Genomic DNA, 21,442 nt, shown 5'->3' on the forward strand with positions numbered 1-21,442 from the left:
TGGTGACAGGCTGACCTGTAACACCTGCCTGAAACAATTCCTGCCTCTATATCGACTGTCTTCTCTAGATTCACTTCAAACGGAGACACTCATGCCAAGATATCGGTGGTGTTTTCACTGGAGTTTTCTTTTTTCCTTCCAGGCAGGGTTCCTGGGGTGGGTTCCGCCCCGTGTGCTGAGCGAGCCCCTCCGGCAGCAGCAGCGCATCCCTCAGGACGCGGCAGGGGCCGGCCCTGGGCTGGGGGCTGGCAGCGGCGGCAGCTCCTCGCTCTGCCTCGTGACATCACTCCTGGAGCACAAATCCCACTCGGAGCTCCCTTCCTTCCTCGGTCTGTCGGGCTGGCTGCTGTGGCAGAGCTAGGACCCTCCCGCGGCAGGGCGGGCAGCTCCCCTGGCAAGGCGAGGCTCCGGAGCTGCTGGAGGGAGAGAGGAAGAGAAGGGGAAAGAGCCTGTGCGAAGAGGAGTGTGAGGAACGGAACGAAACAGAGGAACCTCCAGTATGAAATTCATCTCTGCTTATTACTTGCTGCCTCTCTTTCCTGCACTGGTCTTCAGCGCTAGGTGAGTACCGGCAGGTATTTTGCTTAGAGTTCTCCTGTTGTGCTTGCTGTGTGCTTTTTTAGATTCAGCGTTCTCAAGAGATGTAATACATTTCAGCTTTTACTAGGGTAGTAAGTTTATCTTCCGATTATCTCTCCCCCTCCCCCACTCTCCCCCGATTCTCTGAAAGGTACTGAGTTTTCTCTTGGTGTTTCTAGACATTTTTCTTTTTCTTTTTTTTTTTTTCTTTTTAATAATCTGAAAGAGCTACTCTTGTATAAGTTGAACCACAGCTTGTGTGATGTAACAAACACGAGCTTTTATACACACAGCAGTGAAAATAGTCTGTTTCATTGGAAATAAGGAACCCAAACAGCTAAAATGGAGAGCATGGTAACATTTTCTCTTATAGAGTGCAAAAAATACAAACACTTGAGCAATCTCATCTCAGTTTAGGTTTCTATAGCTGAGCATAGACCTAGGGCTTACCTTTTTTTTTTTTTCTTACTGTGAAATGCAGGTGAGATGTTGCAGTGTTATCTCAACACCCGGAAGCGTGTCAAAAAGTTGCTGCAATCTAGAAGCATTCCTTTCTGTGCAAGTGTAATAAATCATTGAGCAAAATGGAACATAATCTGTTTCAGCTTGAAAATAAAACCTGTTCTGGCCATGCAGAATTCTGATAAGAAAACATGTATTGCTCAGTTGCTCAGAGATAGTAAATTTTCCATGCTGTAGGCATAGCATGTTCAGCAAAGAAAACATAAAGCTGAGACACTATCCCGTTGTCTTGACGTACACAGATGGAAAGTTAATGCTGGGCACAGAGCAGGTCTGTGACAATGACACTGCTCTCAGTCCAGGCTTCTTAACTTCCAGTTGCTTATCAGAAAACCAAGTCCAAATTTTGACACTGGTATTTCTCTGCTGTATTAGAAGTTTATAGGGTACTTACTACTAAATCAGTGAAGCATTTTCTGAGAGGATATATGAATGTACACTTATCAGGGAAATGTCTTTTCCTTTATTCTTGGTATCTTCCTATGAAATCAGCACTGAAGCAGCTTTTTGCTGAAGCGCTGCATGTTTTCAGCCTTAATTGCTCACTGAGACTTAAAAAAGAAGGAAAATGTGTGTGCCTGCTGAGAACTCCAAGTCAGGTACAGCAGGAGCACATCTCTTTACATGCTCGAACACACAAATTATAACTGAAAAAAATCTCTGAGGGGGAAAAGGACAGAATGCAGAGAGAAATCAGGAATATCAAAATGCTTCAATTACTTCACTTCTTTGGAGGAGATCATTATTGGCAAGACAGGGGCACTTTTTTTTGGGTAACCCATCTGATTTAGGGACTCTCCACTGCCAGTCCATACAAACCATTCTGATGCTCTTTGAAATATAACACTTGGAGGAAAATTGTAGTATTTTGTGATTCAGTATTTATTGCTTCTGATTTAATAAGGGTCCAAGGAAACATTCATTAGCAGTCTGGTATGAAACTCCTAGTCAATTAATATTAATAATTTTACACTCATTTAGGAGTGATATGTTCTTTCCTAAATTATGCCAGAGTTAAAAAGGGGAAGAAGCACCAAGCCAGCTTTTGGAGATGAAGGTTTGTATCTTGCATGAGCTTCTACAGATTAAACTGAAGAGGTGTGGAAAACTATTCTAATTTTTCATATTTTATTGTTTTAATGAAGTATCTTACAAACTACTTGAACATTCAAGGAACTAAACTGGGACAAAATATCTAGTATAAAGCCCTAAAAGTAGGTCCTCATCTTGAGAAAATACTACCTGTATGAAAAATGAACTCTAGTTCATACTTGCTAGTTGTAAAAAGAAAAAAAATATTTAAGATTCCCCACCTTTCAAAAAATAGTGGAAAGAAGATGAAGAAGTTAAATTTGGCATATGAATATTAATGATGAACAGCATGACTCTAAGGATTGGATGTACTTTCATAAGAGTATAATTTTGTGGCACATGATGATTTATGTTCTTGTGTAATTGAGGAATGAAAGTGATAAATGTGAGAGAAATTCCAGTTAAAATTCCACTCAAGTACAATAAGTGTTGCAAAGTGAAATTTTGCTTTTGATACCAGAATTCTCATCCTGTTACTAAAAGGAGACTGAAACTACTGTAGAGTTGGAGATTTGTAGAAGTCCTTGACTGCTCTCTTCAGCAGCTGCTTTAAGTCACTTGACTGGCTGTGTAGAACACAGAGTAATTTTTCAGCAACATGTGATGGAAGTTTATAAAAAATGATACAGTGCTATCAATATGCCATCTACTGGAAAGAGATTCTGCTTTAATCTCCTTCAGCAGAAGGCAATTCTTTCTGTGGCATTTAGTGTTCCTTGTAAACATAGGGTTAATTCACTTCTTGGGCTCAGAGTAGGTTTGCAGGACTAGTTGTGTTTGCTACAAGTGGGGTCTAATGTTCTGCTGTGTGAAATTGCTTAGCTAGGGCAAAGTGGCAGCCTTGCAAGGCAGACAGTTTTCCATCATGAGGATTTTTATATTTTTTTTTTAAAGTTTGTACAGGAGCACAATATCTCCTTCTCATACATTGGTGCTGACATCAGTGAGCACAGCACTTACTGCAGAGGAGGGCAGCTGTGACTTTTTGTTTCTTGTCGTGTGGTGATGCCTCTTTGCATCATGTCATGGTGATTGTTTTGGAAAACCTCAGCATGTCTTCAAGCCTAGTTGTAAACAAATCTGAATTGATGAGTTTAACTATGTTAACACAGCATGTAAACTTTTCTTATTTTGTTTACAGTATTCCTTAAAAGAGGAAAATACATAACTATCAATTCTAGGATTATGTTCATTATTAACTTTTAATTTTCAGAACTGTATGCAGCTAATTTCTCAGGATGGTCTAAAATTGTATGCATGAACCAAATGCCTACCAAATTACAGAGTTCATGTTTCTGAAATTAACAGTCTTCTGTATATTATCTAAACTCAGTTTTGTGTGGCTTTGAGACACGGTGGTGACTTTCACTCATATTTCCAGTCAGTGGTGGTGCCAAAGAGGCAACAAGATTGAGGTGTGTTTGCCTGTCCAGTTAACTATGTATGTTTTGATGGAATAAGTAAAAAATACTGCTCTAAATTCAGTCTCGTAAAAAGTGAAGGGGAACATTTTTGAAGATGAACTTAACTTGGTAAAACCATCATGAAATGTGTGCTTTCCTGTCCACTTCTGTGTTTCCTTGGACATCCTGGTTTTGGCAGATCTTATGTCATGGTTGTATAAATGGTACTGTTTTCATACTATGCTGAAGACAGCATACTCTTCTCGTACTGCTTCAGAAATGAGTCCCACTGTACTGAGTCCTCAGTGAGTGCATGTAGGGTATCATAGACTCAAGGTCTGATTCTGTAGCCACCTCCATGCTTTGTTGGTCCCATATACCTAAACATTCTGACTGGAAAACTATTTGTAGAAGGGAAAGCTTGTATGATCAGCCATTGAGGTCAGTAACTAAGATCTGTAGCTCAATTTTTCTCTAATGAGACTTTCCTACTTCTAGCTAACATGACAGCTTTCTGAATATTGCTTGAACATTACTATTGTAAGGCTGGATACTTTGGTCTTTGCTCAACACCAAATGACCAAAATAAGATTCTTTAGAGGCTTGATACAAAACAAATATTTTCCTTTTTTCTTTCTATGACAGTGAATTTCTTTCTGTCCACACATGAAATATGACAAAGATGCATGACATTGAATAATTTGATTGAAGTAACACATCTAATCACAAAACTGTTCTGCTTGGAAAAAACCTTTAAGATCATCGAGTCCAACCATTAACCTAACTCTAGCGAGTCCAGTGCTAAACCATATTCCTAAGCAGCACTTCTAAAATAGAACACTTTATAGCTGAGAACAGGACCATAAACCAAACAAGATACACTTTAACAACAATAGTAATATTGCCGCTACAGCAACTCATTAAATGCGCAATCAACAGGACTGTAAAAGGCAGAACTTTTAATGGCAGAGGAATGGCTGGTGGTAATTTTTTCCTACAAGTGCATTCTGACTACACTGATGCTACAAAGCATTGTGTAATTAATTGGCTTCAGGAGAATGCCACCTCTGTAGTTTGTAGCTAGATAAAAGTAGTGTGCTCGTTTCTGGTAGGTGGGTGTTGCTTAAGGCAGATATTGAGGTTCATCTACTTGATGTCTAGTGTTGGAAGTGATAGAAATACAGTGAATTCACTTACCTTATTGAACATGAGAACCTGATATCAATGCTTGCTTTTTCCCTGGATGTGTTTTCAAGGTTGACTATTTCCTTTGTTTGTTTGGTTCGATAATTATTTTTTTAAGGAGTATGAAAATACTGATATCTTTCTCTCCTTTCAGATAAAGGTGTTTTAAAGGCTCAGACTGAGACGTGAGGAAAGATGAAGGGGAATGTCCTAGATGATGTTATAATGCAGTGGGGGTGGAGACTCTTGAAAATCCTTGTTTCTAGCTCTTAAGCTCTTTTCCATCTTAGAAATGCTGTTTGGGCTATAATCAGATGTTGAAAGTAACTTTTTTTCATGTCAACTGATAGGACAATAGAGGCAACCCTGCTCCTTCCTAGATTTTGAGGTGGAAGAACAAGGCTCACAGTGTGCCAATGCCTTGGATTGTAGCCACACCGTCATTGCATGCTCCAACAAGTGGTCAAAAACAACCCTCAGTTTTGAGATCCCATGCTGAGGTCCAGCAGTGTCCTTCCTTTCCCCCATGATTGAAGGTGGCCTCTGCAGAGTGGTAATAAGCTGCTTCTTTAGATGAAAAGAAAATTTGTTTTTGCTGTAGGTTTCTTGGATAACAGGGACTGTCTTAATATTGTGCTTTCTGAATTCTTCCAGAAATGTAGGGACACAAACTATCACTCGTCTCCTGCTTAGAATTCCTTTCACACTTATTTTTGCCATCTGAGTTTCCTGGGCTGTGAAGGCTTTTTGATTTCTGTCAATGTGGATGATAATGCATGTTTGGTTAATGGCGTGTAAGGACTCATGTTTGAGGTATGGAAATGGCATTTAACATATGGTTTGTGACCCTACTGAAACTGAAGAGCCATGCACTTTGTTGTGCACTGTGTTTAAACATAATAAGGCAAATTTATCCATGGCACAACTCTATTCTTTCAAGGGGGGTCTAGCTTGATGGCTTATAAGGAAGTGCCTGATACAGCAAGCTAGAAGCTACTTAGTGAAACAAAGCTTTTTCTTCTGGGAGAATAGTTTTGAGCTCCAGTGACATATTTAAAAAGAACAAAACCCAAAAAACAAGCTGATACCCCAAACAAACAAAAGAAACAAACGACCAGATGCATAGGTACCAGGAGGTACTTCTCCTTCTTTCCCCTGAATGAGATTGGTTTTTTTCTCAGTATGGCCAGAAATACAAAACTCATTTTTTTGTATTGTTTTGTCATTTAAGTTTCTGATTTCTGGAATGTAAAAGGAAGATGAAAAAAAAAACAAAAAATGAGAGGAGGGAAAGAAAGGATGCTGCTAAGACTTCTGTAGCCTTTAGGAAAGTCTTATTTTAGATTTGATTTAATCTGCAATAAAAATATCCTTGAAGTTCCATGTGGTCTTAGGTGTAAATCTTGAAGGTTTCTAGTATTCAGTCTTAATGTAATAGAGCAATTGGAATTCTGCTTGCTATGCTAAATAGGATGTATTTCTGCCCAGGGGACTTGCTATGGTGTTACTTTTGACATCTTGATGCATTCTTATTGTTTACAGAAATTAGAATGTTGACGCTTTCCTGCTTCTTTATAATTTATTAATTTATAGCTAAGGTAGAATGTGAGGATATCTTAACCTAAACTTGTCATCCCTCTTTTTGTGAGGTTATAGCTTCAATGTTATTTTGTATATTTAACAGAAAAGTGCTCATGGATAGTAATCCTTATGATGTAACACTCTGCAGACAAATCTCATTTATGCCACTTGTCAAAAACAGTGTTTCTTCTCATTGTCTAGTTTTGCAAAATGGATGCACCAGCTGTCTTGTAGGGGTCATATCTGTAAATAGTTTCTGTATAGAAGACAAGTAATATGTTTGTCAGGAAGAATAAAAATATTTCATACCATCTTTCCATCTTAATATTGTGTGAAGGTGTAAGATGCGTATTGTTGATATTTGCTATTTCAAACACACTGGAGTGACAAGTGCCTGATGCTGAAGAAGAAATGTAATTGAATCAAATAGTAGGTTTTGTGTGCTGCTGTAGATTTTTTTCTCCCTCTCCTTCTTCTGCTAATAGTCGTCTTACCCCTTACCTCCTGTCACATCTGTGTTTATTCATCTTCATTTTTAGTATGTATGGTTTAAGCAATGATTTTTGTAGCGTCTTGTAGTGCTGAAGTCTCTGCTGTATTTGTTGAAATAAACAATACTTCGGTGAATCATGAGAGAAATCAATGTGTATGACTCCGACAAGCTGAAGAAATGGGTATGTGTGGAATTTCTCAATATCTTTCTTGCCAATATTGATTGATAGCTTCTATGGAAAGGAGTAGAGAAGTGTAAAAAAAAAATCTGGTGTGTTTTGTCTCCATGCGCTCAGGGAGATAAGGTTAGTATGCTGCCAGCGAGCGTATTTTACCCAAATTGGTACTTTTTCCACACATTCACATACTTGTATTGTTGTTATTTATGAATGGCCATATATAGCTGATCTACGTTCACAATGTCATTGTGGAAAATAGGTAGGTTTCCTGTGTGTTTGCCAATTATGAAAGTGGAAGCTGGTTCAAAAACATTGTTGGACAAACTGCAGTTAAGAAGCAGTTAAAAAACGACAACATATTTGCTGACTCCCATTAGCAAAACGAACACCTTTCCCTTTTAGAGATGGTGCTGCAGCAAAACATCCTTCCTAACTTCTCTGTATGAACTTCTAGGTCACCACACTTTAATTATGTGTGTTACCACTGACTTTGGTACTATATTCTTGCTTGGAGAGCATCAAAACACCTTTTCTGAAAGGAAAGGCAAACAGGGGATTATGATGGGGTGAAGTCTCTGCATTTTCACTACAGTATAAGGCTTTAACATATTTTCAGTAGCTGTTTTGTACAACTTGGTTTGGTTGTGGATGGGGAGGGAAGGACAAATTATCTTGTGCTGTAAGTGGTAAACAAAATGTGATTTCTTACTAGTACTATATAGGTGCTGGATTTGCAATACTTGATAGTGCTTTTCAGGTGTTTTTTTTATGATCTGGTTGATGGGAATTACTATAAAAGTAGTTACTGTGACTTTGGACCTCAGAACTGCTTGATGAATGAGGGACTTCATGACAATGAGACCAGTAATACACTGTATCCACCTTGTGTACACCACCTTCAGCATGTTTGAGTGATTTTGCAGGAATGTGTTTGTTTCAAGCTGGCCCGAGGCAGAAACCAGGAAAAAAAGGTGAGATTTTATTGAAATAGGGAAAAGAAAAGTAAGTGTGGAAAACTTGAACTCCCAAGACTGCAAAGCAGCTGTGCTCTGGGTGGCATTAGATTATTGAAGACTTTTTTCTCCTGATGCAAAGTACTGAAATGTGTGCTCAATGTCCAAAGACAGAACATCTTTTGAAAATGGACAAATACAATAAATTTTGCTACTGCTCCACTTATAGCTTTTTTTTTGTAAAGAGAGATTTTTCAGGTTGGGTGTGGCTGGGGTGCAGCTCAGCTAGGGTGCACATTTAACTACTGTGTTTAATAAGTAGCCGAAGCTTTGAAATGTTTTGTTGAAATGGATCACTTGATGATTAATTCTTATTTTCTGTGCCAAAATACTCAACATGGCTATTTTTTTCTTACTACTTATTAGTGACTGGCAGAGCCCATCGGCCCTGCTGCAGATCTATCCCTCTATTCTATGGGAAGTACAGAAGTTCTTGGCATGTGCTTCTCTGAAAATGGACACTGTGGTTTTTTGGGGGGGTTTTGTTTTGTTTTATTTTATTCCTTCCATGAAGGGAGCCAAGGTTTGCCAAGGGACCAGATGTTTTAGAAACACTTAATACCTATAATCTGCAGTGGATTTTCTTTAAGTGAGCTGAATGAGCCCTATCTGATGCCTTGTGAATTTCAAAAGGGGAACAGCATCTTGGCTGCACTGTCCTTGTGAAAATCTGAACCTTGAGGAGACCAATAAGTTTTGAAAATTAGACTATTATTTAGCTGCTGATATGTATGAGGGCTACCAAATAAAGATTGTTAGCAATCCATCCTGACCTTTTAGAAAGTCCAGCCTCACAGCTTTCTTTGTTTCACTCTCCGTTGAGGAGTAGGGTTATTTGGCTTAATGCAAATGGTAAGGCTTGGGAAGTGAATCTGTAACCATGGTGCCTGGGGGACAATGGGGTGAGGAGGGGGGGTGGGTCAGAATTCACGGCAGTGTTGCTGCTTCCCTTCAGTTTCCTTCATTAAGCATCTCTAACTTTGCAATTAGTGCAGCCTGTGCTATTTAATTTGGTAGAAAAATGGTCTCAAATGCTGCTGTCTGTGAAATCTCTATATTCGTACACAAATGATGTATGAAAAAAATACACTCCTCAAGTGCATAGATAGTGAATACAGACTTCCCTTCAGTTGCTTTTTTAGTTACTTGTAAAACAACTATCTGCTATCCAGTATACACAGATGGGCTGTATTTGGCTCAGGGAAGCTTATGAGAGCAGACAATTTAATATTTTTCTTTAACTCATGCCTCTTTCTCTGTCCCTGTTTCAAACATCCTAGTTCCTTCCCTAATTTCTGCTCAGCTAGAGCTCTTCTGGTTCAAAGGAAGATTATCTGTTCCTGGAAGCAGAATTAAACTGCTGTAAAAACTAAATAGTAAAATCTGTTTTAAAGAAATACTAAACAATTCTTATAATGGAATCAGAAAAACTTACATTTCTCTCAGTTTTCATGTGATAATATATGGTATTGCCTGTTTCAGACATACCTAGACTCACAAAATCTGATTAGCTTCTGAAACATCTAGGAAGAAATACAGGACACATACACAAGAACTAAGTGTGTAAGGAATCTGCATTCCCTCTCCACCAGATGAATCCCCCATCACTATCCTATGAAATATAATCTGAAAGGTTTAACCCATTTCTATTAACTAGTGTGATATACAGAAGTTGGTACTGCAGTTGGGGTTAAATATTATAGCTTAAATACATTTACTGTAAGGACACCATATGTTTCTTTACTGCTTAAGCTTGGTAATGATATCACATGATAAAATGGTACTTTCATGTGTAATAGAAAACCTTTCCCAGTAATGTATAGTCATCACATGAAGATGAAGTTTTTGTTGTACTGGATTAAACTTGTAGAACAATGTGCTGTTGATGACAGTGTTTGCTGTCAGAGGAAAGTGAAAAAACATTGGAAGCATCAATATGGAATAATTTAATCTGTCTTAAATCTTTCTACATTCTATGGAATTAAGTGATCCTTAAAGTAGCTTGAGCTCTTTCTGTAGAATAATATTCAGACAGGTAACAGAATCTTTATTCTTGTGAGTATTCTCAAGGACCCAGCTGGAGAAATCAGATGTGTTTTTAGTGATTTACTTGCTGACTAAACTGGAAACAAACATACATATACAAGCAATTCCCCCAACCACTTGATTTGCAGAGAAGCTTTTAGGAAGTTTCAGTATACAAAGCCAGAACCGAGAAATTGCCATAGCCATTCTGGGAGCTAATGGAATAAGATATGATATCAAAGGGAGATGATGGAAAAACAGACTAATTTTGTTATCTGTTCAAAGGAACTAGATAAAACAGGACATTGAGTGGTGAATTAATAAATTGGAGTATTGATGCTACTCTGGAGATGCTCTATCTACCTGTGTCTTACCAGAGACTAGCTACATTCAGGTGTTGCTACTCTTTCTATACAAAGATGAAAAAATGATGCTGTGCATGTAAACTGTGAGAAAATACTGGCAGGAAGGAGACTTGTTCTGCTCTGCTTGTTATTGTTTATGGCTTAGCGAATGAGGTATTGGTGTATGTATATTATTTAAAATAAAAGCTTAAAAATTACTTTAAAATATGGCTTAGAGGTCTCCTAGTAAGAAAGCAGTAAAAAGCTAGACTTTCCCTGCAATTCTAGGGCAATAGACTCCTTTATGCTAACTTAAGGGTAAATCTTTCACTATTCTGCAGATAACACTGTTTATAGATAGTATGTGTATGTAATGTATGTAGTGCCCATTACTTACCACACACTAATGAAGATGGAGAGAGTTCTTACCTGTTTCTTGTTAATTTAATGAAGAGGTGTGGCAGTGGGAAAGTTTCCTTATCTGGAGTAGATGGCCAAATGTCCTTGTGGTGCTTTCTATGACGAAGTAACTAGGTGGACAGATGCTGGTAGGGCAGTAGATGTGGTTTATCTTGATTTTAGTAAAGCATTTGACACTGTCTTCCACAGCATCCTTGTAGATAAACTGAGGAAGTGTGGTCTTGATGATCAGGTAGTGAAGGGGATCATGAACTGGTTGAAAGGAAGAAGTCAGAGAGTTGTGGTCAATGGGACAGAATCTAGTTGGAGGTCTGTGACTAGTGAAGTCCTTCAGGGGTCAGTTCTGGGACCGGTACTATTCAATATTTTCATCGACAACCTGGATGAGGGAACAGAGTGTGCCTTCAGCAAGTCTGCTCATGATACTAAACTGGGAGGAGTGGCTGACACACCAGAAGATTGTGCTGCCATTCAGTGAGACCTAGACAGGCTGCTGAGTTGGGCGGGGAGAAACTTGATGAAATTGAACCAGAGCAAGTGTAGAGTCTTGCATCTGGGGAAGAACAGCCCCATGTACCAGTACAGGTTGGGGGCTGCCCTGCTGGAGAGCTGTGTAGGAGAAAGGACCTGGGGGTCCTGGTGGACAGGAGGATGACCATGAGCCAGCAGTGTGCCCTTGTGGCCAAGAAGGCCAATGGCATCCTGGGGTGCACTAGAAAGGGTGTGGTTAGTAGGTCAAGAGAGGTTCTCCACCCCCTCTATTGTGCATTGGTGAGGCCGCATCTGGAGTATTGTGTCCAGTTCTGGGCCCCTCAGTTCAAGAAGGACAGGGAACTGCTTGAAAGAGTCCAGCACAGAGCCACAAAGATGATGGAGTGGAACATCTCCCTTATGAGGAAAGGCTGAGGGAGCTGGGTCTCTTTAGTTTGGAGAAAAGGAGACTGAGGGGTGACCTCATCAATGTTTACAAGTATGTTAAGGGCAAGTGTCAGGAGGACAAAGCCAGGCTCTTCTCAGTGATGTCCAGTGATAGGACAAGGTGTAATGGGTGCAAACTGGAACACGGGAGGTTCCACGTAAACATCAGAAAAAACTTCTTTCCTGTGAGAGTGACAGAGCCCTGGAACAGGCTGCCCAGAGAGGTTGTGGAGTCTCCTTTTCTGGAGACATTCAAAACCAGCCTGGATGTGTTCATGCGTGATGTTCTCTGGGTGATTCTGCTCTGGCAGGGGGGTTGGACTAGATGATCTTTTGAGGTCCCTTCCAACTCCTAGGATTCTGTGATTCTGGTACAAAAAAAAAAAAACCAAACACCTAAAGACTGCAAAATTGTACCCAGTTCTATTAGTGTATTTTTTGAACATAAAAAGATCTTCACTCAGGGGAAAATGCATAAATATGTATACTGTATATGCCTCTGCGCAAAGGATTTCAAATTGTAGATGCATAATGAGGTATGAAAAATTGATTTTTTGCAATCTTTTCTCAATGGCTTCAATAGATGTGTATACTTCTGTTTGTTTAGAAGGAAATGCTGGAATACAGCTGGATCTTTTTTCAACAGTTAAGACATGAAGTTTGGATACGCCTTTTGCAGATAAAAAAATCAAATTATTTCTACAGAAAACAATGAGCTTTTAAATTTTTATCTTCCTCTGCTTCCTTCAAATGCAAGAGATTATGCTAGAGACAAGCATTGTTACTGGCAGATATGTTGATCTGGAAATATTCTGCTAGCTTCTACTTTTGTCTTGCAGTTGGACGGTCTTGCACTTAAGCATAAAAAAAGATAAAACTTTCTGTAGATTTCATGTATTTCAACAGAATATTTTGTTCTTGTAATGCCATTAATTGCTGCCATTATGGCATGGATCTAGCACTACTGGAAAAGTAATTTGAGAAGTTGCCATTGTGTTAGATGCTTGCTCAGCAATATTATCTCAGGGTTTTTCTCAGCTATGCTGAGTTACCAGGGTCATCTCCTGTTGCAGCAGCATCTGACACACCCAAACAGCTGCCTCAGTGTATGCGAAACTGTGTGTGCTTTTTCATGGACTCTTCTCAACTGAAGCTTTCATGAAGATTGCATACCTGGTACCCCTCCAAATCCACTTTAGACAAAGACTTCAATCTTTTGAGGTCTCAAATCCTTTTATGAACTGGCAGCATTTCATACAACCTCTAAATCCCTGCAAAAAAAAGATACTAGCTGCATTTTGAAAATGACAGATTTTTATTTGGGTGGAGGAGAAAAGCAGGAAAATTTATTCTGTTTGCTTTCCTTCATCATCTTGCTTCAAAATTAGGGCATTAGGATATAAAATTTGATTTAAGTGGAAAAATGGATGAAATCCTGTCTTCGTAAAAAGCAGCTGTGCGTGTTTTTGGACATGGATGGATAGGGTGACTGCTGCTTCATTTGATTTGGGGTTTCAGCTTGGCATTAGCCCAAGAATCATTCTTAACATGCTTGTGTAAATACCTGTTTTTAGAGTACACAGAAGATCCAGATTTCCATTACGCGTTTTTCTGCAGTATTGGGAAAAAAACAAATCCTATAAACCCAAATGAATTGGTGGGTTTTGGAACAATTCTGGCTTAACTAAACTGAAATTCTCTCTGGATTTGCTTAACAACTGCTTAGGTATTTTAAAACTTGAGGCTGTGTTCTCAAGACCACTGTGTTCACAACCGAAGATCTCTTCCCGTGTGGCCGTGGGATACTTCAATGAAATCAATTTCAGAGTAAATAAACTGTCAGCCTTATGTGAATCCATTTGTAGACCATCATACCACACCAGTCCCTTGCCCAATTTGATTTGAATTAGTATTTTTGTGATACTTAGCAAAGGACTTCCTTTTGTATACAGAAACAACTTTGAGCATCTAAAGTGTCTGTATTATTATGTAAGGCTGAGTTTGATACATGGTTTCAAAATACAAGTGGAACTAATAATACTGAACTTTCTCTGTTACAAGAAATAGCAAGAGATTTGTAAGTGCATTTTACCAATGAGGAAGGACCATAAACTAAGATATCTTAGCTTAAAACAAACCAACCAACCAACCAGTGATTCATTATTTTGCAATCTCTGTGGGTCAAGGTCATAGAAGTTTGCCTTGTTCAGCAGACATGTAGTCCTGGGAATATTAACTGGCTTGGCAAGATTCCACTAGAGTAAAACTCATAACAGGCTGTAGTTTAAATCAGTTACTTGATCACCTTCATTTATTACTAACAAAAACACCCATTTGACACCTTTGGGATCATTGTACCATCCACTGAGTTCACTGAATTGCCACAACTTTTAGAATAATAAAGAGTCCAGTGGAAGTATGTATGGAAAAAGAAGAAGCTGACACTTAATTTAGCAAACATAGAACCAAGACAACGATGAAAAAAACTTGTTGGTGGAGAATTCTTCTTATTTTTAGACAAGATGTTTACACATTTACTTTTCAATTTGGTATTTGATATTTAGTTCTAATTTCTCACTGGGTTAAAGCTTCTTGTGTGAAAACTGCTTAACTTAATTCTTGTTGCTTTCAAGTATCCTCCACTAGAAGAACATGTGGTTTTACTTAATTTTACTTTGATTTAGATCCTTGGAATTCTGACATACAGTGAATCTTAGTTGTTTGTTTTTGGGGTTTTTTTGTTTGTTTTGCTTTATTATTATTATGTTTTCTTTCTTCAAAAGCTTTTTTCACTAATGCACATCTGATTTACTACTCATTTTAAAGTTTATGGTAAAGGTGGAATGCATAATATACAGATCTGGCTCCTCTTTTGTTTTTACAAGTTTTTTGTTTTAACAAGTTTCTTGTTTTTAGACCATGTTTACTCTAGCATGTTTACTCTGCTGTTTTTAATTCAGTCCTATAGAAGAAGTTTATGCATCTTCTTTACTTGATTCCAGGGATGTAAGGAGAAAAGGCAGACTCTTGATCCAGATCAGAGTAACTGTCACTTGTATTCTGAGAGTAATCTTTCAGCTTTGCCCACTTCCCCTTTTACTTTTTACATGTTTGGTATCCTGAAGGATACTGTTCTTCAGCAGTTTTACGACTTTGAAATAAAAAGTACATGACAAAAGTGTTGTCACTGTCCCAACTTCACGGCATGCCAAACACACAAGAGTGCTTGGGTATGCTACACAGTCTGATCTTCACTGCCTTTTATTTTTCACTGAGAGCCATTTCATTCTGTGAACATTCTGCTTTCTATTTTTTTCTGAACTGTATTTTATGACTATCATACGCTTTATGACTATATACCTTAATGGGTATTGAATGGGTATTATAGTAGTCATGAAACATCTATGAAGCCTACAGCATCCCAGATGATCTTTAACAAAACTCTAGTTGGTTTGTGTCTTGAATATTTTAAGCCTGTGGTGCTTTAAAAGCTGTTTTCATTTTCTTAACCTTTACTACTGTGAGTGGTTCATAGGATATTTTTAATCCTCTGCATAACATGAGTAGTGAAAATGATGGTTGAGAGAATGTTCCAGTACTCATCAAATTAGTACTGATCCAACTTAACAATGCACCTTCTCATGTGCAAAGGGGAAGACTAAAGGCATGGCACAGACTGTACTTCAATTTAGCTTAGAATTCAGTAGGCAACTCAAAAGAGTGAAGTGTGTATTTGCAAGTAATTGGACATTGCACATCAACAGGAAGAGCTTGTACATCATAGCTGAAGGCCGGCTCTGTTGAAAACTGAATCTGGATATTTTAATGTTTAAATTGTGGCTGGATCTGTGCCTCTGAGAAAAGAAGAAAACAATGCTCCCTATTTAAGAGCCACTGAGGTCAGTGACTACACTGCAATGTAAGAATCACTGTAGTCTCTTCCAATGTATAAGAAAGAAATGCAGTACTGTGTTTCAGAGTGGAACTGGCTCAGATCATCAGCTGGCATTCACAACCTTATTCCAGCTATGGGTCTGGCCACTAACCAAATGGAGACATCTTTTAATTGTGAGCATTGTATCTTTGCCAGTTCAATTAGCACTTTCAACATTTTGACCCAAATCAGTGTTTAAGACTTGATCCTTAGGCTAAGCTGTGTAAGAACAGCCAGTGTTTAACAGCAAACATGAAAAATAGTAATGCTAGATGACCTTTTGTTTCTGAAACTAAACTATAGCTGCCTTGAGACAACTTCAGCATATCAAATGGAGCATCCTCCAGACTTCTCATGCAGGAATATGTTCTAGGCTGTGTGTAGTTTTCCACTCTTCCAGACTATATTCACTTTGTATGACACTGATCAGTCTAGTCCCTACCTGCCTTCTTTCCCAGTCATCTACACAGCTACTTCTAAAAGACTCCGTATTTCTTCTTCAGCAGGCAGAGGACATGGAGAAGAGAAAATCAGATATTTCTGTGGGATATAATGCTATATAATACATCTTCTAATCACTCACCACCTTTCACTAAGGAGTGAGAAAATAATAGAGAAAATTTGTACTGAGAGCAGGCTGTAAATTTAAGTAAACTGTATTGGCTAAGTCTGCTTTTGTGGGTGATGCTTTGTTGCCTTTACCTTTAAGCATTTGCAAAATCTGGAAGTGTGGTTAATCTTTTGGTATTACTCCCTCGTGCTCAATCAGTCGTGAAGATGGTGGAAGAGCATGAGGAGCAAGTATTTCTTCTGACAGCTTTAAGGTGATTTGGGGTAGAAAGCCACTTCTGTTTATCTGAGCAAATGGTATGAAGACTGTGAATTACATAGTAATTTACTTTATAAACTCTTACTGCTGTTACTGTTTTTAAAAATATTGAACACTAAAATATATTACTTAGTGTTTCCTGAACTTACTCTACACATTGTATAGAATGCTTAATGTTTGCCACTAGTGGAGCAGTGACTAAACAAGCAGGGCTGTAGGGGTCTGTATTGAACAGAGTTTGAAGCTAGAAGCAAGGCTGTATTTTACTGCACATTGTTTTATGCCCAGACTCTGGTGACCAGTAAGATCTCTCATAAGATTTATACCTTTTAGGCTTCCTGCCTCTTTTTAATTTGTATTCACTTAGTTCCTGCTAAAAGCAGCTAATAATATTTCTCTTTTTCTTTGAGTGACTTGTGCGTGCATAAGCTTATCAGTTGGCTTGTGCCATTTATTTATTTATTTTAATGGAAGTGTGACTGATCCTGCGTTAGCCTTTAGTCTGATGTAATTGTTGCCATGCCTGCCCTTTGAGCATGAGGAAAGAGTATGGGGCTTTTAATGAAAATGATTGCTTTGTGTTGCCATGTGAAAATAACAATTCTCAGATTTTCCTTACTGGTGTTGGAATATATGCAAGTATCTTTGGTGTAGTGGAATGTGGATATAAGAGGCAGTGCTTGAGGAGAAATACGAGGTAGGATGGAGGTTGTTGAGATGCAGGATACAGTAAAAATGCTACAGGACTGCAGTACCAACTTTGTGCTACCTTGCAGTCCTTGCGCAGCTCCATTCTATATCACTCAATCATTTTTGCATGCCTTTGCCTCCAAACCTAGCTTTGACTAGGAGGAAAGCTTTTTAATGTTGGTTTGTGTGTGTGCCCCCAGTGCAGTACTGTATGCTTTAAGTCCAGGGATCTTGGAAATGTACAGGAAAGAACTGCATCATTAAATCATCCTACATTCAGGGAACTGAGCTGAAAATATTCCTGGTTTAGCTTTCATTATATTATGAAAGGAGTAGAGATGGAAAATCAGTTCAGCTTCAGGCAAGAGGAAGAGAGAAGGCAGGTAATGGAGTGAGAAAAACTGAGACTGAAATCCCATTCATTTCTCTAACAGTGCTATGATACTCACTGGTGTCATACGTATTAAATATTAGTGTCAGGAAAGACTCGCATGATTTCACTGGGTGACCAATGTATGTTGGACAAACTGCAGTGAGAGAGAAACAAATGCTGTTTTCTGAAGGCAAGAATGTAGCTTTAGATTTTTATTCCTGCATGAGCTGAAGCATGAATTGTTGAAGTACTTAGTAAACAAAGGACAACTGAAACAATGGGGACACAAAGGAACGTGTCCTGTTTGTTCCTCTCCCCTGGTTTAAGCTTGATGGTTTATGGAGCTCTGAAGAGAAGCAGGATGTCTAGGACCTGTGCATTTGGAGATTCTCACAGTGGGTGAAAAAGAACTGCTCAGATGCTGCCTGGTGGAGGAAGTGGTTCTGAAAATGGGGCTTGTAGAAAGACAGCTGTCATCACACAGTGGAATTGTTTCCAACAGGTAACAGAGACAAATTGTGCTAACACTTCTGGAGAAACTGATAAGTAGTGAAGGATGAAGAGAAACATTGCTTGACAGAAAAACAGAGATCTGAAAACAAGTGACTTTGTAAAACAGTTACAGTAATGGAGTTTCCTTTCAAGACTGACCTTAACTTTTATGGGAAGAGTCATAGAAATAAGACAGAGGAAGAACTGAAACATGAAGTCATATGCATGTGTTTCTCTAATTCAAATAGTGCAGGAATATAAATCCTTCAAGTTTTTCACTAAAATGGCAGTGAAACCACTTTTACTACTTCTTTTATTTTGCCTTAATTGTGTTGAAACTCTACGTCAGAAATGTACTTATCTTGGCTGTAGAGCATTATCTGGATGGATTTCAACCCAGGGTCAGAGTAAATGCAAAAACAGCTGATCCAAGGGAACTGGATCTTGTGTCCATACATTTGTTTTGCTGTTCTCCAAACTGTCAGATGGCCTTAAACTTGTCTGCACTGGAATCCCTGTTATCTTTATAACATTTAATGTCATGCTTCTCTTTTTCTTTCTGAAGGAGTTTAAGGAAAAAGGATGAGATAGCGAGATTTTAGGTTAGCAGAATGTGTGATGGAAATGGACTCTATCAAACAAAAATGCTGAAAGGGATGTGCTGATGGGAAAGAATCCTTCTTTTTCCTCTTGGATTATTCTACTGGCTTAAGGAAATGACCTTGCTAAACGTTTTTTGGCAAATGCTGGCAGAATAATCCGAGCAGTTTCATTAGAGCTGTGCTTTGAAGGATAATGAACAAAACTGGTAGAGAGCAAAGCATCAAAAGTTATGCTATTTAAAAGCAGAAAAGAAAAAAAAAAAATGCCCTTGTCTTCTGAGATAAGAAACATTAGGCAGAAATGATCTGCAGAAATTAACTGAGTAGAAGAGAGATGCTGCATTTTAAATCAACTGTGAATCAAACCTACACAAAATATTATTTTGAGGTTGCTGTTACTCCATGACATTTTCAACAGTTGGCAGTACTGTCTAAGTAATCCCTGCTCAGGTTAAACTGGAAAAAGTTATTTGCTCTGTTAAAGGTGTTCCGTGTGCATTTGCTTGGCTAGTGAGTTTCTCAGCATTATGCGAAAGGCAAAACCCACTCCAACTGTAGTGGAATTGGTTCCACTCTCCCCCTCAAAATTCAGATGAGTGACAAAATGGTAAAGAAACTGTTATACTTCCATTCCTTTGTCATGACAACTTGTGCTAGAATTGAAGGACATGTTTTTAGCAAGGAAGCCATCCTTTTTAGAAAGCCTTTGTTCCAGTTGAATCAGCATTTTTTTTTTGGAGAGTGTTGTAGGGAAGATGATATGGTTGCAATGGTACCTTTCAGGTGCTGATTTGTCTTGTAAGAAATATTTCCAAGAAAACCTTTATCTTAATCTTCATAATGACCTACTTATGCTCACCTGAAGTAATGGAAAATGTTGCTGTTGACACTTACGGAAGTACAGTCAGTTGCCTGGTGCTTTTTAAGTGCCTTTCTGTTGAAGGGCTGAGAACTTTTAATAACACTAATTAATATTGCTAATTAATAATTATTAGCAATTAATACATTAAATATGACTAGTTTAAACATTTTAACAGTATTGTATATTGTAACTATAAAATGTAGTATGAATATAGTCATTGGCTATGCCTTAAAAGCAACATTCCTCAAGGCATGTTTCCTTTGAGTTACCAAGGAGAACTGTAGGAGGGAACTGAAATGTCTTATACTGACCTTATTTTTCTTGAAGAACATTATTGGATTTTAAATTGAACTTCAGTGGATCTTTCTGAAATACACTGCTTACTTTATCTTTGTCTCTTTGTCACTTTATATATGTACAAGATAGTGTAGCACTTGTAGCTTAGCATCATAATTGATGTTGCAGGGTTATGATGTTTAACTCTGAATAACCACAGGGTTGTGTTTTTTTGTTTGTTGTTTTGTTGTGGTTTTGTTTGTTTGGTTTTTTTTAACTAAAAAGCAACTGCCAGCTTTTCCAAGTTTCAATAATCTTATTATGCTGAAGTGGGAGATAATGAAATAGCAGCTAATTTACATTTCAAAACAAAAGGCTTTTATCCTTCAGCCCTAAGGATTTTTTTTTATCTTGAGGTATTTCTTTTTGGAGATGCAATAGGTAGTTGATGCATAAGGACATAGTGTTTTGCAGCTTGGTGAAAAAAACTGAAAGGGCTGACATCCACCTCTTCTAATCAATCACAAGTGCTTGATTGTTCTCTTGTTCATTCCCACAGATGATAAAACATCATTAATATTTCTTTCAAAGGAAGAAATTTTGCATTACTTACCACATAGTGACATCAAGTAAGTTTTCTGAACCTCATCAGTTGGAATTTAGAGACATTTTAAATTCAGCATATAATTTGCAGGACAAAAAATACGATTAGAATCCTGTTGTGAATGAAAGTTATGTAATTATTCTTATTTAGATGGTGTATTTGTAGAGATCAATAAAGTATTAGCTGCTGCTTACATTATTTCAACATTATCCCTAGAGCTTTGTAGTTCAAAATCATATTCCTTTAATCTGTTATGGAACTTATAAAAAAAATTCCTCTTCTTGTGGAGCTACTGTACTCGATTGCCAATTGTGTAATATTGTGTTAAAAAAGAGATGTACAGGCTTATTTAACATAGGTAATAGCAGAAAATGTATGAAAGGTTCATAGGTGGAGTCTCAGATAATTATGTAATGGAAAATCAGAAGTATTAAAAGTGATTAAAAAAGACCTTTTTTTAACCCTTTAAAAAAAGGTCTTTTTTTGGAGTGGCATGATTGATTTTCTTATGAATTTAAATTGATCCATCAGTGTCCATCCAATGTAAAGAAAGGAATGACTAAATATCAGTCGTTTGTTCCCCCTTTGTTACTTTCTGTCACCTCAAAGCTATTTTTCATTTTTTTTTTCTTTCCAGATGTAACTCAGAGTTAAATCTGGCTGGTTCTTCAAAGAACCATTAAGGAAAAATATTTGTATTTTCTTGAGTAAAATGTCATTAGATCAATGACTTACACTTGTTTTGTAGAAATATATAGCTACTATTTAAAGGTCTGTATCAATCAGACTTGTTTCAGTGCAGACTTAAATGTTATTGTACAGTATTGGTGTTACAGATAAGCTTTTTGGTCACAAGGATATGCAGTTGATAATTGGGCAGAGGTTTGGCTCTTGAAGTTGGATTAAGGTAATACTTCAGGTTAAGAATTCAAGGTGAAGAAAAGTATTTGATTCTTGTTTTCTACCAGAATACTGTTATTTTTACTTGTTATCTTAAAAGTTGGTACCTGTCTATTATATCCACCTA

The 21,442-nt window shown here is 37.9% G+C and overlaps 1 protein-coding gene across 1 annotated transcript in view; it reads left to right on the forward strand.

Moving 5' to 3' along the window:
* The first annotated feature begins 255 nt into the window (after positions 1 to 255).
* Positions 256 to 21,442, forward strand: part of LUZP2 (leucine zipper protein 2) — a 183,955-nt gene continuing 162,768 nt past the window's right edge. The window contains exon 1 of the mRNA XM_051622066.1: positions 256 to 561. Within this exon, the coding sequence (XP_051478026.1) occupies positions 500 to 561 (62 nt within the window). The 5' untranslated portion in view covers positions 256 to 499. The remainder of the gene's footprint in view (positions 562 to 21,442) is intronic.

Source organism: Apus apus, chromosome 5, assembly GCF_020740795.1.
Source record: "Apus apus isolate bApuApu2 chromosome 5, bApuApu2.pri.cur, whole genome shotgun sequence".
NCBI lineage: Eukaryota > Metazoa > Chordata > Aves > Apodiformes > Apodidae > Apus > Apus apus.